This window comes from Xylocopa sonorina, chromosome 8 (assembly GCF_050948175.1).
Source record: "Xylocopa sonorina isolate GNS202 chromosome 8, iyXylSono1_principal, whole genome shotgun sequence".
Classification (NCBI taxonomy): domain Eukaryota; kingdom Metazoa; phylum Arthropoda; class Insecta; order Hymenoptera; family Apidae; genus Xylocopa; species Xylocopa sonorina.
Genome location: NC_135200.1, coordinates 8,793,977 through 8,812,392, shown reverse-complemented (window position 1 = coordinate 8,812,392; position 18,416 = coordinate 8,793,977). Strand labels below are relative to the sequence as shown.

Below are 18,416 nucleotides of genomic sequence, written 5' to 3'. Positions count from 1 at the left end.
GCATCAGATCGTTGGTCCCTCAGATTTTACAAAAAGCAACATATCTTCGTGCATATGCATAATATTTATATTAATCGAAAATAAAATTGTACCGTTTTCATTCCAATTATTTTCTGTTATAAAATTAAAAATAAAACGCACACACAAACTTCCTTCTGAGAAGTACGAATATTAGGTCAATGTCGTTTTACTAATGTTGTTCGTTATTTCAATTTTACGAGAAAGAATTGTATGGATGCTCGTAATTTTTCATAAATAGTTTAGTTAAATTAGATGTAACATTTACTGATATTTATATGTAAATTATATATTACATTGACACAGGAATAAATAAAAATAAATATGCCACGTGGAACTAATATTGTTTTACTTATTCCTTTTCGCGTTCAGTAGACATATTCTTAAATCAGACCTATAGGTCGCGTATACATATGCAAAAAAATCATTAAAATAATAAACTAATTGATTTTTTATTGATTATTTATATACAGTACTTCAATGTTACGTACGAACAATTGGAATCAAGCATTTCATGGAAAATTCAATATCCGATAATGAATACTTAAAAAAAGGTATACAGGTCACTGTATGTACTTTTTTGTAATCAAATTTTATATTCGATGTGCATCATTATATAACAAGATAAGGCAAAGGTTAAGTATAGGTCATCTATAGAATACAGTTAAATGTTTTTCTGAATATATACTGTGGCCTGAGTGAAACAAAAAAGCATGCCTGAAAGTATCAATCGCTCGGGACCATTCATAGGAGCAATTGATGAGGGGACAAGTAGCGCTAGATTCTTAGTAAGTAAACTTCGTCCGTTCATGTTTTAATTTGAACAACGAAAATATCGAACGACTGACCGAGATTACTGAATGAAACTTGAACCCCCAACATAGACCATCGTTTGGCCATTTCTTGATTGTTATGTTTACGGTACCTCGTACATACCGTAGCTACACACAGAATAGAATAAAATGTAAAACTTTAAAACAATATGTTATGTAAAATATCTTGCACTTTTTTTTAGTGAATTTGTAAATTAACTTCACGCAATACTTAAACTACTATCTCATTAAATTTTCATTCATGATTTTAACAAATGAATATGCAATTTTGTTCCACTAAGTTCAATGTAACAAGGTATTTATATATAAAATTGTAGTGGAAATAATTATGTGTAAAGTAGAAATATGATGTGGTTTGTTTGTTTTAGGTATTTGATGTATTACACAGTAAAGTAATAGCATCGCATCAAATTGAAATTAAACAGAAGTATCCGCAAGAAGGATGGGTGGAACAGGATCCAAAAGAAATTTTGCAGGCAGTTATAGAATGCATCAAAAAGACAATGGAGAAACTGAAAGCCATTGGCATCAGTACATCAGACATAAAAGCAATTGGAATCACCAATCAACGAGAAACTACTTTGATGTGGGATAAAAATACAGGAGAACCATTGCATAATGCAATTGGTAATGTATATAGCTTATTATTTAAATACTATTGCATTATTGGTATTCGCTTATACATAGAGTGCTTAGAAGCATAAGATGATCGGAATGAAATTAATACTGATGTTTATAGTATGGCTAGACATGCGAACAACTACAACTTTGGAAGACATACTAGATAGCGTACCCAACAAGACAAGAAATAAAAATTATTTGAAGCCACTTTGTGGTCTTCCAATGTCACCATATTTTAGTGCTCTCAAAATACGTTGGCTAATTGACAATATACCACGAGTTAAGCATGCTGTAGAGGAAAAGACCTGTGCTTTTGGAACAATTGACACTTGGCTTATTTGGGTACATCAGTTTGTTCTTTTTTTTTTTGTGTCTCCATATATTTATTACTCGTTACTGTAATTGCAATTTATTGTTGTATTTGTTTTATACAGAACCTAACTAAAGGACAGTTACATGTAACTGATGTTTCAAATGCATCTCGTACTATGTTAATGAATATTGAAACACTAAAATGGGATCCTTTGTTGTGTCGATTCTTTGGAGTTCCACAACATATACTACCTGAAATACGTTCTAGTGCTGAGATGTATGGGACGGTTTTAAATCCCCAGGTTCTTGCTGGAGTACCTATATCAGGGGTAAATGTTTAAATATACATTACACTCAAAAATTTATATGTACGATCTTTAAAAAATGATTAATTTTTAATTAACATATCGTTTGTTGTATGTAAGTGCGTTGGTGATCAACAAGGAGCACTTCTTGGTCAATTGTGCTTGAAACCTGGAGAGGCAAAGGCTACTTATGGAACTGGTTGCTTCTTACTCTGCAATACTGGAAGTGTTGTGCGTTTTCTCTTCTGTCCACCATAGCATATTATAAAAACTTACAGAATACACACTTACAAAACACAGTTTAATTATTTTAGAAAGTAGATTCAACTCAAGGTCTTATAACAACTGTTGCATATAAGATGGGTAAAGCTCCTGCAGTTTACGCGTTAGAGGGTTCAGTAGCTGTAGCTGGTGCAGCTCTTACATGGTTACGTGATAATATGGAACTGTTTAATAATATTACACAATGCCAAGAAATGGCTGAACGAGTACGAAGTTCTGGAGATGTGTATTTTGTACCTGCATTCTCTGGTTTATATGCACCATACTGGCAACAAGATGCGCGAGGGTGAATAAATTGTAGTGACAATGTTTCAAAGATTGAAACAGCAGTTTTTTGATAATATAAGTATAGTACATATTGAGTATACTTTTTTAGAGTAATTTGTGGTATCACCGAGGACACCCAACAAGATCATATCGTTCGAGCAGCATTAGAGGCTGTTTGCTTTCAAACAAGAGATATTTTGGAAGCAATGGTTAAAGATTCTGGAACGAAATTAACAACCTTACAAGTTGACGGTGGAATGACTGTAAATGATTTACTCATGCAATTACAAGCTGATTTAACAGGAATCAGTGTTGGTATGATAAATTCTTATTTACATTTCCTTTTTTATAACATATACTTTTTTTCATCAATCTTCAATAATGTTCCTTTAATGATTCAAATAAATAGTGAGACTCAATATGGTAGAGACAACAGCATTAGGAGCGGCTATATTAGCAGGTGTTGGAGCGGGTATTATTGACGTGACTGATGTAAATGCATTGGAAGCTACGAAGTTTTCACCGACTATTGGAGAAGACGGTACGATTTTTCTGAATTATATAATAATGTACAAAGAATAACAAAATTAATGTAGTAACAATCTTGTATGTTTACATTTTAGAAAGAGATTTAAGGTATTCTAAATGGAAGATGGCTGTTGAAAGGTCTATGAAATGGGATTGTGCCTCTGCTTTAATGGATAATTAAATTAAAAGTAAAGTGTACACCTTGGATTACAAATAAAAAGGAGAACAGTTACAAATCCAAGTATATTTTCATTGAAAAAATGTATATTAAAAAGTAAATCCATATCAAGTTTATCTTTAAATAGGAATGTGTGCATATAGCACCATATGTAAAGTTTTCAAATTGTTTGTTCCACAATATTTCAAAGTAACTATTTCGAAACTGTAGAAACAGAAGGCCTAATATTATATATACATTTTTCCATATATATAAGTATGCATGATATAGGAATAATGTATATTCCTCTATATTGTGCAAGTTACGTTTTATCGGTGAATGTGTTAACTATGTAATGTTATAGGTGTCTATTAATTCTTGTCAGAAGGTCTTATTCATTATAATTTGTTGCTGCGTGTCACGCAGGTATTCAAAACTAAATATGTAATTTCCACAATAAGATAATTAATTATTCATAAATTAATTAGTAATAAATAACGCAAATTAACTAAATCAATGAAAAATTATAATATTAAGAAGATATATATTAAATAAATATAAAAATATTTTTGAAATTTGAAATCATACGTTTTTTAATCATTTTATATAACGATAATATTTTCGTAACACTTTATTTCTTTGAAAGCTTACCAGAAAATCCGTATGGAGTACTTTTTGCAAGTGTACATTTCTGTACTCCAGAGTTGCGAGTTTTAAATATTTTTTTCTTTGGTGTTGATTCCTTTTTGCTCTGTGTGCAATAACAATTTTAATTTTCTTAATAATGTGTAAAATACATGAAAAAAAAATTATTTATTTTAATTATACCTCTTTTTTTTTGTTTTTGTTTTGTTCTGTTTGTACAATAGATTCTGTAATATTTTTATCTTGAGCAGGTTGAGAATAATTGTTCACGTCACATAAATCCTGCAAAGATAATATTAATTTATCATTTTGTATTGTTAAAGTTAGTACTGTTGTGTGATGAACTTTGTAACCTTTGCCGATGAACTGAAATTGTACTGAATATCTTTATCCTGCTGCCTTGATATCTGCAATTTAAAAGAATCGTTAATTTTCTATTTACGTGGGAAAATTAACGTGTTATATGTACAAATTACATTTTGCAGTTCATCATTAATCTCTGTAGTAGTAAAGTCAAATATATTTAGTGACGAATCCGTAGATAAATTTTTCTTTAATTCCTCTTGGTTTTGAAATTGTTGTTGCTCTGTCGCTTTGTGAATTTGATTCGTTTGCGTTTGACTTCCTATTTTCTTAGTTGTTTGTATTAAATTAGAATCCACAAATGATGATATTGCATTAAATTCTTTTAAATTCTTTTTTAGTCTAGCAAAATCTTTTTCACCATCATTGTAATAATTCGTTTCTCTATTTTGATTTTCCTTATTCACTTTGCTTAATACTGTTTCGTTCAATTTTACGAATGCAAAGTTTTCCGGAGATAAATTTGTTTTTAATTCTGCTTTTTTATCATTGAACTTTTTTTTTAACGAGCTTATCTCTGTTTTATGTTTCTCCTCTAATAATTTACAATAATTTTCGAGATCCTACGTGACATAAATAAATTTATATAAGTTACTATTCATAGCAATTACTTTATAAAATTGTACCTGTATTTTTGAATTTTTTTCTGCAAACACTCGTTCTTTCTCTTGTTCTAATAATGTAATTTTTGTATTTAATTCCATTACTTTTTGTTCGCTGTTAAATTTCTCAGTTTTTAGAGATTTCTCAAGATTTAAATTAAGAATTTCAACTTCCTTTAATTTATTGTTTGCCTTCGCCAAATTAGTGTGCAAGTTATTGTATTTGTTCTGAATCGTATTAACATCGCTCGCTAAACCAGATTCTACTATTAATCTTGCATTTAAATTTTCTCGCAATCTATCAATCTATTAAAATATAAAATTAATTTATTATATAGAAGAGATAAATGAAGGAAATAAAATTTATTGTATAGATTTACTTCTTCCCCTTTCGATTGTGATTCTTTTAGTATTTCCTTTTGTTTATCGACCAATTTCTCGTATTTTGCACTTATTTCAGCATTCTGGCATAATAGAGTTTCCATTTTATTTCTGTTATGAGATCAATAAGTTAATAAATTAATTTCAAATACTGAAATAAATTTATTTTTACAAATGCTCACTTGCATGAAACAATCTCCGTTTGTAGGTTTTCGATTGTATCATTTTTATTAGCCAATGTAGTGGTGATTTTTTGTTTCTCTTCCATAATATTTTGTAACTGTTCTTGTAATTTTTGATTCGTTGACGCGAGGTTTTCTTGTTTCTGAAATCATCGCTTGCAATGTTTAACAAGTTTATTGTACTTAAGGATGATATCATGTAGCGATAACGTAAGCAAAATATTTGCCTCGTTTCAGAAAAAGTAAGATTGTACACGTCTTTTTATGTAAGGAAGACAGATTAAGGAAAAAAATAACTAAGATATTCAAAACTGCGTTTTTAAACCTTCATTAATTCTAACTTTTCTTCTGCATAAGCATTATGTATATCATTCTTCTCTAGAAAAATTTTATTTTTCACATCTTCCAATTCTTTCTTCAATTCAGCCTCAGCAGCCACTATTTCTTGTATTCTATCACGAAAATTAAATGTACACTTTTTTCTTATCACTTATCATTATATAAATAATTTCTTAAGTACCTTTTTTCTTGATTTATTGCCTGGTTTTCCATTGCTCTAACAATAGATTTGTGTTCCTCGTCTATATTAAAAATACATTATTTTACAAAAAGAAGACATATGTATGCATTTTTTATTTATGCGAGATTTAGGTAGTAAAATACATACCTTTTAACTTGACAATGTTTAATTCTTCTTGCAGCTTCTTCACTGTTACCTCTTGCATAGTAATAATGTCATTAAACATTTTCGTTAGATTATCTTTATGCTGCTGAAACCCTTTTAAACTCTCTGATATTTCATAATAATACTTGGTAATCGATTCCCAGTCACCGTTCAACCTAAATAAAATCAACTCATGCAGGATACGTTAATGATTTCTATACGTATTATTCAATTCTGTTCTACAGTTAAAAATGAAACTACAATATCGTACAACAAAAAGTCCATTAAAATATATCGCCTACAACTATTTAATAAAGGATTATCTTAAGTATGATTCATAGCGAAAATTTTACTGTTGCAAAATCTCTTCCTTAGTTCGCACTTCGGCTTCATAAGATGAAGAGAGTGACGAAATGGTTTCCTCGGCAACCTGTAATTTCTTTTGCAACATTCGTACTTTCTGTTCCTCTTGAAGACGTATCTGTTTTATTTCTTCCACCATTGGACTTTCTTGCGCCTATGTATTTAATACTTATTCAACAATCAGACTTTATTCGAAAAAATTGATCGCTCTCAATGTTCAATATTTAATCAACGAAGATATTTCACTTGATATTTTTATTTACAAAATAAAAATTATGGGAAGTAATACCCCTGTTGATTGGGACAGTGTTGCTGCCTGGGTTCCCATACGCTTGGACCATTGCCCTATTAAAGTATTGATGAAGTTTCCACTCGAAGAAATCTTTCGCATTTTTTCGAAGCTCTCAGCGTGCGACGATTCATTCCTGCGTTTATTACTTTCTGACTGCGGTTTCGGGTCTCTTTTAGATTCTACGGTGAAACATTTCAATGCTTGTTTTAATTATCGATGTCTAAATTACTTGCGATTTATGCAATTTCTTTATATTACCGCTACTCTGAGGATTTTTAATGCATTTATTCGGACTATTGCACGGAGTGGAGTGAAGTTTACATTTCATATCCTGCGGCATTACATCTTTCTTACTGGATGATCCTATAGAACAATTACAAGATTATTTAACACTGTTTCTGAATTCAAATGGAAATCATGTTCAAGCTTACCACCAATTCGAGGCGTTCTTTGCACTTTTTGCGGAGTTACGTTGCAAGACGTAAATTGAGATCTGTAATCGTCCTCTTGTTGCATCTTTCTTCTTTATTTCAGCTACAACTAGATCAGAACAAATATCGCGTTCAATAATAATGTAAGATGTATTTAATGTATTATTCATCATAATTATACATAAACTAGAATTGTACCTATATTTAATAGAAGATTAACACAAAGAAACGTGACACTTAAGGTGACCTTGCATGAGCCGACTAACTTCAAACTCTACTACGTAAGTAAACACAAGCTTTACAAATCTCATAGATAAATATGCAAAGTACAACCGTCCGTATAACAACCGCGAGAAAAATACGCGGAAACCTAGATTAAATCTCCAACAAAATTCGTTCCTCCTATTTCTATTTTCATAATTGCCGTACTTCAATCATTTAGTCGTCAAACGAACAGCGTTACCGTCGATAAAATGTTTAGGAGGCCAAGATGCTGATCGGCAAACCATTCTCGATGGCGCGCTAAACCGATCGCGCATCTTTATGGTTCTTGCAGCGTCTCGTTAACGATGTTTCTACGGCTCGAAACATCCCCATACGTATCCCTATCGCCAAGATCCCTGCGAATCACGAAAATGTTTCATCAATATTGTCCATCAACTTTGCATTGATTACAGAGGAACGTGCGATGCCTGCATACGTCGAGAGAAAAAGTTACGATGCGCGAGAAATGCAGCGTAAAATGTGTATCGGCGCGGTAAATCAATGGCGCGTCTCCATGGCGCATGTGACATCTCGTTCACGGAGTCTGGGGCACTGGAAGGGGTCAGATATCCCTCCCTTATCGCAGGGATGCTCGCGAAAGAAAATTAGCCAGTGTACGTGCCGCGGTAGCCCAACATACATAGCGGTGGCTGGTAGGACCCGAGAGCACGTCCCGTTAAGCAGAAGAAGAGCCACACGTCGTTTAAGATGAAGGAACACGAAACGACAGGTGCCTGCCAGAGGAAACCGACGAAACTGAGAAATCTCATCTACAAGACCGAAGCGTTTGATTCCCTGCACGCCAGAAATGCCGAGGTATGTATCACGGGAAAGGATTCGAAAAATGGATACGTTTCCCTTTTTTTCCTTTCCAATTTCTGTCCTATTTGCTCATTTATTTTTATCGTTCGTTAGTACGCTTTGTACGTTCAGATTGCACGACAGCGAGTAATACAAGAGTTTGAATGGAACAGCGAGTGTGGGCGAGTTTTGCAACGGAACGAGTCAATAATACCGAAATACGAGGATTCGGTGACCCACTAGTTGCTCTGGACCAGGGATAATACGTTGCTTCGACAATAGAAAACTATCTTTAGAATTAATCGCGGAGAATGAAAAGAACGTTGTAATAGATTTTTTAATTGATTTGTGTGGACGATCGTCCAAATGTTTTGATCAAAATAGTAATAGCGATGGTACGATTCAAATCTCACGTAGCTACTTACGTATCGATCAAAATGCTCTTTTTTTCTGTTACTTATAGCAAATACACCCACACGGATTTAACGACAATTTAACTAAATAATTTTATAGAAATAGCTAACTTGTATTTATTTTTTATCTTGTTGCATTTTTAGAAAACATTGTGCTCTGGTCAAGTGTGCCTCGGTAGCGTCATGCAGCTACCGAACCATGGAACAGAGCCCCGTTCAAAAGAAGAGATCTTGGTGCACGCGAAAGATTTCCTTGAGCAATACTTTTCTTCTATAAGAAGGTATAATGCGTTTAATGTATGCATATATGTATACACATACATGTAAGGTAAAAATTATTAACTGATAATGTCTGTAAAAAAAAAAAAATAGATTAAATAGCGAGGCACATCGATCTCGTTGGGAATGCGTACAAAGAGAAGTCATTGTTACTGGTACTTATCAGCTGACTGAAACGGAGTTAGTTTTCGGAGCAAAGTTAGCATGGCGCAATGCCGCGAGGTGTATCGGCCGTATTCAGTGGTCTAAATTACAAGTACGCACAAATACATACGAACTCAACAAATTTTCTTGAACATCTGAAAAATAAGCAATATTATAGTCAGCAAAAATTTATACAATTTAATCACTTAAAGAACATATGTATAACAATAAATAATTAAAAAAGTAGTCATAAATTTACTATACATTTACAGTAATCTATTGTAGGTATTTGATTGCCGTTATGTCACGACAACCAGTGGCATGTTCGAAGCTTTGTGCAATCATATTAAGTACAGCACGAATAAAGGAAACATCAGGTAATTAAATTGAAAATATTCTATTCGATATTATTGTTAATTATTTGCTGCATTTTTAGGTCTGCAATCACAATATTTCCACAGCGTACAGACGGAAAACACGATTATAGAGTATGGAATCAGCAACTGATAAGTTATGCAGGTTACAAGAATCCGGATGGTACTATAATTGGTGATCCTGCGAACGTTGAGTTCACAGAGGTGAAACGATTATTAGTAAACGTTTGTATCTTTGTAACTTCAGTTAAAGATGATTACATGACCTGTTCTTTTTCACAGCTATGCATAAAACTAGGATGGAAGGGCGCACGTACTCGTTTCGATATATTGCCACTGGTACTATCAGCGAATGGCCACGATCCTGATTATTTCGACATTCCATGCGAACTGGTACTCGAAGTACCCCTTACACACCCAACGTATGTATTTTTGCAACGAGTGTATCGATGAAGTTGCATGAAAGTATTCTTTTTTATTTACTCCGACTTGTTTGTCACAGATACGATTGGTTTGAAAAGTTAGAATTAAAATGGTTCGCGGTTCCTGCCGTGTCTGGAATGGTTTTCGATTGCGGAGGTTTAGAGTTTACGGCCGCACCGTTTAATGGTTGGTATATGAGCACCGAAATTGGAGCGAGAGATCTGTGCGACGTCCAACGATACAATTTACTAGAGGTTCACTCTCATACAATTTCAATGTTTCAAATTTTCTAACTAAGACGTGACAAACATACGAATTTTATTTACAGACAGTTGCAACACATATGGGACTAGATACGAGAACTTCTACTTCATTATGGAAAGACAAAGCTATGATAGAAACTAATCTTGCTGTGCTGCATAGCTTCCAAGTATATATGGCACACATAGTATATTTGACTATAAAATTTACCATCAAAGTTTAGAAAAAAATTAATTTATATTTCTTTAGATGAAAAACGTGACAATCGTGGATCACCATACCGCTTCAGAATCTTTCATGAAGCATTACGAAAATGAAATGCGATTGAGAAATGGCTGTCCGGCCGATTGGCTGTGGATCGTTCCACCGATATCAGGATCAGCTACACCCGTGTTCCATCAGGAAATGGCTCTATATCATTTGAAGCCATCGTATGATGCACAGGTTTTCATTAAGTCAAACAGTTATCATTTATTACATATCTGCTACATATTTCCCATCTTTTCCTTTTTATATAATTGTAGGATCCTGCTTGGAAAACACATGTGTGGAAGAAAGGTCGGGATAAGAGAGCAACATCCAAGAAACCTAGAAGAAAATTCCATTTCAAGCAAATCGCAAGGTAAATCATCATCAAAGTATGAAACGAAGGAATTAAATTTGTAAATCAATCAGTTTTACGAATACACTTCAGAGCAGTAAAATTCACATCCAAGTTATTCGGAAGAGCTTTGTCCCGAAGAATAAAAGCTACAGTCTTATTCGCTACAGAGACTGGCACATCGCAAATGTACGCTGAGAAACTTGGCGAATTACTAGGACACGCTTTCCATTCCCAGGTATTCACTTTTTAACTGAAATATCACACAAGATTTAGTTTTAATTCTTTAATTTATTTTGAAGACGGGAGTTTCTAAGATACTTGATTTTAGGTGCTCTCCATGTCGGACTATGACATCAGCAATATAGAACATGAAGCTTTATTGTTGGTCATAACATCTACTTTCGGGAACGGTGATCCTCCAGAAAATGGCGAAGTAAATTTATCTTTATGCTCCTACTAATTAAGAAGTGTAATGATTTTATATATATTTTACTCTCCAGGCTTTCGCACAAAATTTATATGCGATGAAAATGAACGAGACGTATATTAATAGCGGCAATAAGATTAGGTATTCTTTTAAACGCTGTTATGATGAATTATAATATGACAAAATTTATAAATTAAATTGTTATTTATGTCGCAATCATAGTTTAGCAACTTCGAAATCGTTCATTAAAGCAAACAGTCAAACAGAAGTAAGTAAATCAAAGAAATTGGATAGACTGGATTCTCTTCGTGGTTCTACTACGGATTCTCAAACGGAAGACACTTTTGGCCCCCTGAGTAACGTCAGGTAGGCACCACTTAATGGCATGCCAGAAATTTGAAACGAAATCTACGATTCTTTTTTAGATTTGCTGTTTTCGCATTGGGATCATCTGCGTATCCAAACTTTTGTGCATTTGGTCGCTATGTAGATAACTTGTTAGGCGAACTAGGTGGAGAAAGATTGTTAAAATTGGCACAAGGAGATGAAATGTGTGGACAGGAACAGGCTTTTCGGAAGTGGGCAGCTGATACCTTTGCTGTACGAGTTTCATTTATATGTATTTACCTCGTGTAAAAGAATTCAAGTATAAGTCAATTGTATTTTAAGTAGATATTTCTTATTATTGTTCCAGGTCGCATGTGAGACCTTTTGCTTAGATGATGATGATACTTTACTTGAAGTAGCTTTATCTTTAGGTTCAGAAGCATTATCAGTAGCAACTGTTCGTTTCGTAGAAGCTGAACCTCAACCAATCGGAAAAGGTACATCAGTCGATAATTTTTTACGCTATTATTTCATTTTATACTTTTGTAATCGTAATATTTCAGCGTTAAGCAAATGTCACAACAGAAACGTGACTACTTGTAACATGTTTCGAAAAACGAATTTAAGTGGCGATTTATTAAGGTGAGTATATATTAAAAACCCAAATAGTAATTTTATAATTCTGTAATAAATATGCTCGACTTTGTACCCTTCCTTTTTACAGTGGAACTACATTACTTTTGGAACTCGATGATATAGCAGGTATGGAAATATCGTACAAACCAGGTGATCATTTGGGAGTTTTCGCTTGTAACAGACCGGAACTGGTAGAAGGAATTTTGCAACGAGTACAAACTCCTTTTGACCCAGATGTACCAATCGAATTACAAATGCAGAAGCAATCTCATACTCCAAACGGTCGGCATTGGTATTAATGTATTAGAAATGTTAAATGATTATTATTCAAAGACAACAAAAATTTTTTTACTATTGCATTGTATAGGTATTGTCAAAACATGGATGGCACATGATAGATATTTGCCTAATTCTTTGAGAATGTTATTAACAAGATTTCTGGATATTACGACACCACCCTCACCGAATCTTCTCAGATACTTTGCGTCAATTGCTACAAATCCAAACGAACAAACCCAACTCAACCTTTTGGCTTCTGTAATTGTTCACAACATTTGATCTTTTATTCAAAAATGTTATTATTTAATATGTAAAAAATAATTACTTCCTTTGTTATAAGGATCCAGCAGCGTACGAGGATTGGAGACACTGGAAATTTCCAAATTTGCTGGAAGTACTAAATGAGTTTCCATCTGTAAAACCTTTCGCACCGTTATTAGTGCTCCATTTAACTCCTTTGCAACCGAGATTTTATAGTATCTCCTCTTCTCCTGATGTACATCAAGGAGAAATACATCTTACTGTTGCTATTGTACAATATAAAACACAAGGTATTCCATTTTACACGCGCATTTTTACGACCTTTTAAATTATTTTTTACAAATGAAATAATTTGTAAAAAAACGAATATCAGGAGGATCAGGACCAGTTCATTATGGAGTCTGTTCCAACTACCTACGTGAGATATCAGATGGAGAACCTCTGTATGTATTTGTACGTAGGTAAGTCTATTTTTAACAATAACTTCTTCTTTATGAGTATTAACATGAATTGCAGCATAATTTCTCATCATCTAACATCACTCGGTCTTTCATCAAGACTTGCAATTACTATTTCATTATTCACAAAATATGATATATTTTTTTCATCTAGTGCACCTAACTTTTATATGCCAATCGAATCTAAACCACCAATGATACTTGTTGGTCCTGGGACCGGAATCGCACCCTTTCGTGGTTTTTGGCACCATCGCCTCGCACAAATAAAGCGTGAACCAGGTACTACAAGTTGTTTGATATTATAATTCTAACTGAAAAAACTATACATAACAAATAATTTATAGATCTCGAGTACGGAAAAGTCTGGTTATTCTTTGGTTGTCGAGTAAGAAACTTAGATCTATATCGACAAGAAAAAGAAGAAATGGTAAAGATTGCCGTTCTAGATAAGGTTTTCTTAGCTCTTTCTCGAGAACCTGGATTGAAAAAGGTTGTAATTATAGAGATGTTTTTTAAAAGTAATTTACAAGATTACTTTTTAAGATATTATTGTTTACATTATTTTTGATAGACATACGTACAAGATTTGATTCAAGCAGAAGCCCGACAAATTTACGATATGTTAATGTACGAGGGAGGTCATTTTTACGTATGTGGTGATTGTACGATGGCGGAAGATGTCTACCAAACGTTGAAACATATCATACAAACGCATGGAGAAATGACCGATAAACAAGTTGAAGCGTACATGCTATCACTGCGTGTAAGTCATGTCGTAACTACCTATTACTAAATATGTATTAAATTCAAGTTACTTATATACGGTCTGTTTATTAGGATGAAAATCGTTATCACGAAGACATATTTGGCATTACTTTAAGAACGGCAGAAGTACATAATCGATCGAGGGAAACGGCGAGAAGTAGAATGGCTGCGGAACCTTAAATCATTGTGATGTACATGTAATCTGAACAAATTTTAAACGAATTTGTAGATAATGTTCAATTATGCATATCATGCATTCCTGGTGCAAATATTGAATAAGAAAATACTGTAACGCTCTTGTTCTCCAACATATCGTACGACTGCATGATTTACTATAATTTTATGGTCGATTACAATGCACAAGTTTTTATGCTAATGTTAGATATTATGAATTACTTGAATTTAATAATTAGCAGGATTAGTGTGTCTCTTTAATATAAGAGTAAAGGTACATATCCAAATAACGTTTTGCTCACTACAAAATTAATCAACATTTCAAACAGTTTCGTATTAGCAATAATGCATTATCGCAAAGATATAAGAAACATGTAACATAAAATACTGAATATGTTCCATTGCATTCGTTACATGGGATTTAACGTATTAATGTTTTACTTTCATATACGAGTATATGTGAAATAAATTGTTCAAGTATAAATACAAATATTTCTATTAGAAAAAGGGATTATTTTTTATTTACAATAAATAATATCCCAAATAATTAAAATATATTTAATTTATTACAAAAAATTTGGCTTCAGCTATATGCTGTTTTACCAAATGGTTTAAATAAATTATTTATTTTCATTTAATCATGAGCTTATATTCATTCATAGTAAGCGTACACATGATATACTAATTATACCTTTTGTTAGTTTTTGCTTACACAGCACCCAAACCAGGCTTTTCTTTCTCACTAATATTAGCTAGCAGTTTCTTTATTTCCGCTATTGCTCTTCCAGGATTCAAACCCTATTTAAAAAAAAGGCATTACTTTCAAACTAAAATCATACTTCTTTTATATTATTGAAACGTACCTTCGGACAAGTGCGAGTACAATTCATGATAGTATGACAACGATACACTGAATAGGGGTCGCGTAATTTTTCAAGACGGTCCTTAGTTTTGGTATCGCGGGAATCAATAATCCATCTATAAGCCTGCATAAGTACAGCAGGTCCTAAGTACTTATCACCATTCCACCAATATGATGGACAAGAGGTACTACAGCAAGCACACAAGATACACTCATAGAGACCATCCTAAATTGTAGGAAGATTACATGTTATTACAGAGATTACATTTTTTTTTTTAACAATTTAAACATATACTTACCAATTTTTTACGGTCTTCAACAGTTTGTAAATATTGCTTTGAACCAGCTTCATTTCCGTCAACACGTTGCAACCATGGCTGTATACTTTTGTATTGATTATAAAAGTTACTCAAATCTGGGACTAAATCTTTCACTATGTACATATGTGGTAGTGGATAAATTTTACTAGTTGAACTTAAATTGGTATCAATTTTACTGAAATGAACATCAATGATAATTTACATTTTAACTCTAATTTTTTTCTACTGTAACTGAGGTATATTGATTAAATATAACTATGAAGTACCTTATACATGCTAACGTGTTCGTACCACCAATATTCATAGCACAAGAACCACAAATGCCTTCACGACAGGAACGACGGAAAGTTAAAGTTGGGTCCATCTCATTTTTAATTTTGATCAATGCATCCAGAACCATAGGACCGCAACTATAATATTTTTCATATCAAACAGATTGTAAATAAAATAAAATCATTAATGGAACTTTTCTATTAAACCTACGTGTTCAAGTCTACTTTATACTCTTGCATACGTGGTTTTTCATCAGGGTTATCTGGATTCCAACGATACACAGCAAAAGTTTTTAATCTGGCTTCAGCATTTTGATTCGCAGATACATGAAATCCTCTAACCTGAAATAATACAAATTAATATCAATATAAATCAAACAAATTTAACGATAATACATCAAACAAAATATTTGGATCCGGAACAAATCAATAATATGGAAAGCTATAATTTTACGATTACTTTCTATACAATTAAAAATAAAAAAATTAATGTTGCAGATAAATTTATTGAGCAATGTCAATAATTGTTCAAAAACTACCGGTATTCAAATTGATCAAAACAAAAAACAATAGAATTGGTATTAGCGATAGAATAAATCGAAGTTATAGATATCGCTATAGGTTTTGCACAATACTTTGCAGCAATAGAAAAAAGTATGATCAAGTGAAAATAATGATTTAATTGTCACGGTTATGCATTGTTATCAATACTTACTTGTCGAAAGACATTTCTGCAAACCTGCGGTGCGATGCCAGCCATTTTTGATAAATTAATAGAAGTCGAGACGTTTGTGGTTCTGTGTTATGTAAGCTTTGCACGTGAGGGTGTACCAACTTTACCGCGAACTTTATTCGAGTAGAAATGTGTATCAAGTCATTGTTAAATCTTGTGTCAGCGTAGATAACGTGCAAAAGCTATTATAAAAACAACTGCTTGCAAACCTGTAAAATTGATTTATTAAATAAAATTTGTATTACTGTAAGACAAATATAGTTTCAACGGTATAATTATATTAATATAATGGTTGGCATATATACATATATATATATGCATTTTAATATACGCAAATAAGTATTGTAATAATACAGTATATATGTTATTTTTTGACGTTTAGTTATAAATATATCCTATTATTTTTAAACACATGTACTTGTATAGCAGTTATAGATATATATTCGTGGTAATCGTAACTTTCACTTTTGTTACGTTTAAAAGAAGTTAATTAATATTTTTAAACATGACCGATATAAAATAAACTTTAAGTGAAAACTTATGTGAATTTTATGAAATACATAAATTTAGATAAAAGACGATGAAGTGTACCTGTTAAAATTGATAATGTTCAGTTTGCAAATACACGTGCGAAGACAAATTACATATATATGCATGCATATAAATTCTACTAACGTTGCACAAAGGTGAAATTGTTAAATTGTATCATCATGTATAGGTAATATATTCTTTCATGTATATTTCAATTTTTCTTGTAGCATAAATATTCGATTTTATTTCTTCTCATAGGTTAAGTTCTTTTATTCTTAGTATTTATTCCTAGAAAAATTAATTCTTTAAAATATCTTTCAATTTTAACTAATATTGTGTGATATATATTAAATGCTATACTTATAATAATAGAAAATGGAATACTATAAGAAATTAACAAAATATAACATACATAACCTAAATAATAGACACTTCATTTTTAAACGCTTTCTAGTATTCTAACAAACTTTATTATCTTCCTAAATTTATAAACAATAACCGTTGTCTCATATGCGATACATTTTTATTATCATTTTTCGTAACTTGAAATTTGTACTGCCTTTTAGAGTGACAATACGCGTTTATGTTTGTAGTACGTAATAGGTGAACGATTTGACCAATCAATGAATTCTAAAGGTACATTCTCACGATAAATGGTGACATTCAAATTGAAATTACTGAAATATGGATTTATTTTATATAATCGTATTAATTCAGACCAATTTTGATAACACTAATTATTAAATCAATAGAAACAATATTTTCAGATGTATTCCATTGCTCGAAAATGTGATACTTCAAAATAAGAGTAATTTTAATAAACAATGTATAGAACGAATGTATATGATTGAAAGTACAAGATCAAGAGAATATGAAGGCCGCAAATTAGTAGGGTGAGTTCTCTTAAAATTGAATATTTAAATAACCCTGCAGAAAGGAGATAGCATTACGAAAGAAAAACTTTTCTATGTAGGTTCTCAATGGAACAAATATACGATGTGGTAGCCGACGTGCAAAATTATAAACATTTTATACCATTTTGTAAAAAGTCCGACGTTGTTTTTAAAAGTGACGAAATGCTCAAAGCTAACTTGGTGATAGGATTTCCGCCTATAAACGAAAGTTATACATCGAAAGTAACGATGGTGCGGCCGCGTTTAGTAAAAGCTGAATGTTCAGATGGTAGGCTATTTAATCATTTAAATACCTTATGGCTTTTCAGTTCAGGACTAAAAAATAACGCACAAACATGCGTCATTGACTTCTCTTTATCGTTCGAGTTCAAATCGATTATACATTCGCATTTGTCAAATTTGTTTTTCAATGAAATTGTAAGGCAAATGGAAAATGCCTTCCTCGCGGAAGCTAAGCGTAGATACGGAAAACCATGTATAAAAACAGTACGACTAGAAAGATGATGTAAAATGATACATTAAAATCATTAAATAATTATATTAATAACTGTACAATTTATAAATAAAAAATACTTGAGCGCTCTTTGAACATTTTTTTTCTTCTAACACACACTTGAATTTTTATTAAGCCAAAGGTGAGTAAGTTAA

The 18,416-nt window shown here is 32.2% G+C and overlaps 5 protein-coding genes across 7 annotated transcripts; 3 read left to right on the top strand and 2 right to left on the bottom strand.

Moving 5' to 3' along the window:
- The first annotated feature begins 608 nt into the window (after positions 1–608).
- Positions 609–3,901, top strand: Gk1 (Glycerol kinase 1). 3 transcript variants are annotated; one of them, XM_076899024.1, is made up of 10 exons: positions 609–806; positions 1,220–1,478; positions 1,591–1,814; positions 1,907–2,113; positions 2,210–2,320; positions 2,404–2,657; positions 2,748–2,953; positions 3,048–3,179; positions 3,262–3,354; positions 3,688–3,901. In XM_076899024.1, exons 1-9 carry the CDS (start codon positions 732–734, stop codon positions 3,345–3,347), a joined length of 1,554 nt encoding a protein of 517 aa, XP_076755139.1. In that variant the 5' UTR covers positions 609–731; the 3' UTR covers positions 3,348–3,354; positions 3,688–3,901. The 3 variants fall into 3 exon arrangements, with proteins under 3 accessions (XP_076755139.1, XP_076755141.1, XP_076755138.1); XM_076899026.1 differs by lacking the exon at positions 3,688–3,901 and adding an exon at positions 3,472–3,490; XM_076899023.1 differs by lacking the exon at positions 3,688–3,901 and having other exon boundaries at positions 3,262–3,402.
- A 53-nt stretch (positions 3,902–3,954) lies between these two features.
- LOC143426390 (uncharacterized) lies at positions 3,955–7,785 on the bottom strand. The gene is made up of 17 exons (XM_076899828.1): positions 7,710–7,785; positions 7,494–7,616; positions 7,428–7,444; positions 7,250–7,331; positions 7,045–7,178; positions 6,813–6,968; positions 6,514–6,677; positions 6,164–6,336; positions 6,017–6,077; positions 5,822–5,948; positions 5,497–5,639; positions 5,314–5,425; positions 4,958–5,239; positions 4,445–4,894; positions 4,322–4,375; positions 4,152–4,250; positions 3,955–4,074 (listed from the first exon to the last, which is right to left on the bottom strand). Exons 1-17 carry the CDS (start codon positions 7,783–7,785, stop codon positions 3,955–3,957), a joined length of 2,373 nt encoding a protein of 790 aa, XP_076755943.1.
- Positions 7,786–8,110: 325 nt separating this feature from the next.
- Nos (Nitric oxide synthase) lies at positions 8,111–14,342 on the top strand. Its single transcript, XM_076898758.1, has 25 exons — positions 8,111–8,326; positions 8,869–9,005; positions 9,097–9,259; positions 9,433–9,524; positions 9,584–9,725; positions 9,804–9,943; positions 10,024–10,198; positions 10,273–10,374; positions 10,455–10,649; positions 10,730–10,827; positions 10,900–11,044; positions 11,138–11,242; positions 11,310–11,377; positions 11,459–11,602; positions 11,662–11,836; positions 11,931–12,060; positions 12,127–12,205; positions 12,288–12,481; positions 12,567–12,736; positions 12,819–13,029; positions 13,113–13,200; positions 13,352–13,476; positions 13,542–13,687; positions 13,769–13,960; positions 14,035–14,342. Exons 1-25 carry the CDS (start codon positions 8,219–8,221, stop codon positions 14,140–14,142), a joined length of 3,432 nt encoding a protein of 1,143 aa, XP_076754873.1. The 5' UTR covers positions 8,111–8,218; the 3' UTR covers positions 14,143–14,342.
- Positions 14,343–14,675: 333 nt separating this feature from the next.
- Sdhb (Succinate dehydrogenase, subunit B (iron-sulfur)) lies at positions 14,676–16,460 on the bottom strand. Its single transcript, XM_076898759.1, has 6 exons — positions 16,306–16,460; positions 15,802–15,932; positions 15,585–15,728; positions 15,298–15,493; positions 15,000–15,224; positions 14,676–14,934 (listed from the first exon to the last, which is right to left on the bottom strand). Exons 1-6 carry the CDS (start codon positions 16,348–16,350, stop codon positions 14,845–14,847), a joined length of 831 nt encoding a protein of 276 aa, XP_076754874.1. The 5' UTR covers positions 16,351–16,460; the 3' UTR covers positions 14,676–14,844.
- Positions 16,461–16,755: 295 nt separating this feature from the next.
- Positions 16,756–18,348, top strand: LOC143426079 (coenzyme Q-binding protein COQ10 homolog B, mitochondrial). The gene is made up of 3 exons (XM_076899208.1): positions 16,756–17,041; positions 17,622–17,747; positions 17,828–18,348. Exons 1-3 carry the CDS (start codon positions 17,034–17,036, stop codon positions 18,270–18,272), a joined length of 579 nt encoding a protein of 192 aa, XP_076755323.1. The 5' UTR covers positions 16,756–17,033; the 3' UTR covers positions 18,273–18,348.
- Positions 18,349–18,416: the final 68 nt, after the last annotated feature.

What these genes read in the sequence shown, in the direction of transcription:
- Gk1 (XM_076899024.1), top strand. Translation starts at nt 732, where the DNA reads ATGCCTGAAAGTATCAATCGCTCGGGACCATTCATAGGAGCAATTGAT. An exon ending in ACCATTGCATAATGCAATTG is followed by an intron (nt 1,479 to 1,590) that starts GTAATGTATATA and finishes TGATGTTTATAG; the next exon opens with TATGGCTAGACATGCGAACA. An exon ending in TTTAACAGGAATCAGTGTTG is followed by an intron (nt 2,954 to 3,047) that starts GTATGATAAATT and finishes TCAAATAAATAG; the next exon opens with TGAGACTCAATATGGTAGAG.
- LOC143426390 (XM_076899828.1), bottom strand. Translation starts at nt 7,785, where the DNA reads ATGCGCGATCGGTTTAGCGCGCCATCGAGAATGGTTTGCCGATCAGCA. An exon ending in TCCTAAACATTTTATCGACG is followed by an intron (nt 7,617 to 7,709) that starts GTAACGCTGTTC and finishes GATTTAATCTAG; the next exon opens with GTTTCCGCGTATTTTTCTCG. An exon ending in ATTTCAGTTCATCGGCAAAG is followed by an intron (nt 4,251 to 4,321) that starts GTTACAAAGTTC and finishes TTATCTTTGCAG; the next exon opens with GATTTATGTGACGTGAACAA.
- Nos (XM_076898758.1), top strand. Translation starts at nt 8,219, where the DNA reads ATGAAGGAACACGAAACGACAGGTGCCTGCCAGAGGAAACCGACGAAA. An exon ending in CTGTATGTATTTGTACGTAG is followed by an intron (nt 13,201 to 13,351) that starts GTAAGTCTATTT and finishes TTTTTCATCTAG; the next exon opens with TGCACCTAACTTTTATATGC. An exon ending in CGTACATGCTATCACTGCGT is followed by an intron (nt 13,961 to 14,034) that starts GTAAGTCATGTC and finishes TCTGTTTATTAG; the next exon opens with GATGAAAATCGTTATCACGA.
- Sdhb (XM_076898759.1), bottom strand. Translation starts at nt 16,350, where the DNA reads ATGGCTGGCATCGCACCGCAGGTTTGCAGAAATGTCTTTCGACAA. An exon ending in GCAGAAATGTCTTTCGACAA is followed by an intron (nt 15,933 to 16,305) that starts GTAAGTATTGAT and finishes GTATTATTTCAG; the next exon opens with GTTAGAGGATTTCATGTATC. An exon ending in GTACTCGCACTTGTCCGAAG is followed by an intron (nt 14,935 to 14,999) that starts GTACGTTTCAAT and finishes TTTTTTAAATAG; the next exon opens with GGTTTGAATCCTGGAAGAGC.
- LOC143426079 (XM_076899208.1), top strand. An exon ending in GAAGGCCGCAAATTAGTAGG is followed by an intron (nt 17,748 to 17,827) that starts GTGAGTTCTCTT and finishes TTTTCTATGTAG; the next exon opens with GTTCTCAATGGAACAAATAT.